The sequence below is a fragment of the Olea europaea genome, unplaced genomic scaffold, assembly GCF_002742605.1.
Source record: "Olea europaea var. sylvestris unplaced genomic scaffold, O_europaea_v1 scaffold30163, whole genome shotgun sequence".
NCBI lineage: Eukaryota > Viridiplantae > Streptophyta > Magnoliopsida > Lamiales > Oleaceae > Olea > Olea europaea.
Genome location: NW_019248830.1, coordinates 1 through 1362, shown reverse-complemented (window position 1 = coordinate 1362; position 1362 = coordinate 1). Strand labels below are relative to the sequence as shown.

Here is a 1362-nt window from a genome sequence, read left to right as displayed (position 1 = left end):
TTTATCACCCAACCTTCGGATGCATCGTTTCAGCCACCTTCCCTTCTTCAGTATTAGCATGTCTAAAATTAAAAACTCCGGAAAGGCCTCGTCCCCTGGCTAGCTGCTCAAGCTCTTCAAGTTTCTGCTTAAGAAGCTCCACCTCTTTCAACAACTCTTCATCCCGCTGCCTCATTCCCTGAAAACCAAGATTTTTTCAGCCAACAGATTAACAAACAAATATGAGATCCCTTTTCTTAGATGCGTGAATAAGAATCCCAGATTTAATCACGCATCAAGCAATTAGTCTATAAAGCTTGTGAGTAAGACAACAGTCAAATGCCAATTCTTAGTCAGACTAGTCGCTAAGCTACGAAACACTCGACAACAAGATATAACGGTAAAATTCGCACAGAAAGTTCTTGCAACAGAACAACAAAACAGCAAATGATGTCTTCTTAACTGATATAACCTCCTCTCCAGCCACTTAGGTGCACCTGTCAATGCTTCAAAGTGATGACCATACCTACTGAACTTCACATAGAACTTTAAAGATAATGAAATGTCAAATAATAAAGTTCTATTTTAGACAATCATCTTGTAAACCCCAAAAATAGATTAAGTTACAAGAATGAAATTGACACATGCATAAGAATACTCAACTAGGGAGAGAGGTAAAACAAAGAACGATGTCCAACCTCCATTTCTTGCCTGCGAAGCTCCTCCTTTTTGGCTTCTGACCTAGAACTTCTTTGCACCTCAAAGATGAGAGCACCTACTCCAACCTAAGCACAAAAGCAGAAATATAAGTAGAAATAGAGGACAAAGAATTACACGCTCTAATTTTACAACCGTTGGGTCAGGCAACCCTCTCAAAAACAACATGCATGCAAAAATTGGGTTGGGTTATATGATGATCCCAACAAGGACATCTTAAAAAACTTGAAGCTATTATCAAATAATAGGTCAAATAAATGTACACGAGAGTATGAAAGGTTGGGGTGTCAAGTCCTTGCACTCAATGTGATCGAGGCAACGATGATTTTGGGAATTTTGTCAATGAGTAAATTGACTTCATATCACGCTTTCACCATACCTATGACAGATTTAAAAGTATTACGAGGGAAGAATAAGTTGTATTTTAATCATTTCATCTCATAATGTTATATATTTTCTTACGAGAAGCTCAACGAAGGCCTGAATGGATGTATTTAACTGGTTTAAAACAACTCAAGTAATAGCATCATGTGATTTCAGTTTTAAAAAATTGAGATACATGTATTGCAAAACCTCAAACTAGCTAACAAAGTATGGAAGTCTGCAATCAAACAGGTATCTAAATTGCAAAAGATTCAGTTTTTTTTTTTTTTTTTTTTTAACTTT

At 36.5% G+C, this 1362-nt stretch overlaps 1 protein-coding gene across 1 annotated transcript; it reads right to left on the bottom strand.

Annotated features, from left to right (window-relative positions):
* Window positions 1-4: 4 nt before the first annotated feature.
* On the bottom strand, window positions 5-864 carry LOC111384816. Its single transcript, XM_023009148.1, has 3 exons — window positions 814-864; window positions 678-764; window positions 5-178 (listed from the first exon to the last, which is right to left on the bottom strand). Exons 1-3 carry the CDS (start codon window positions 862-864, stop codon window positions 5-7), a joined length of 312 nt encoding a protein of 103 aa, XP_022864916.1.
* Between the last annotated feature and the right edge of the window lie 498 nt (window positions 865-1362).

Coding starts and splice junctions, on each gene's coding strand:
- LOC111384816 (XM_023009148.1), bottom strand. CDS start 864: ATGTTGTTTTTGAGAGGGTTGCCTGACCCAACGGTTGTAAAATTAGAG. Junction 765..813: donor CGGTTGTAAAATTAGAGCGT/GTAATTCTTTGT, acceptor TTTTGTGCTTAG/GTTGGAGTAGGTGCTCTCAT. Junction 179..677: donor TTCGCAGGCAAGAAATGGAG/GTTGGACATCGT, acceptor CTTGGTTTTCAG/GGAATGAGGCAGCGGGATGA.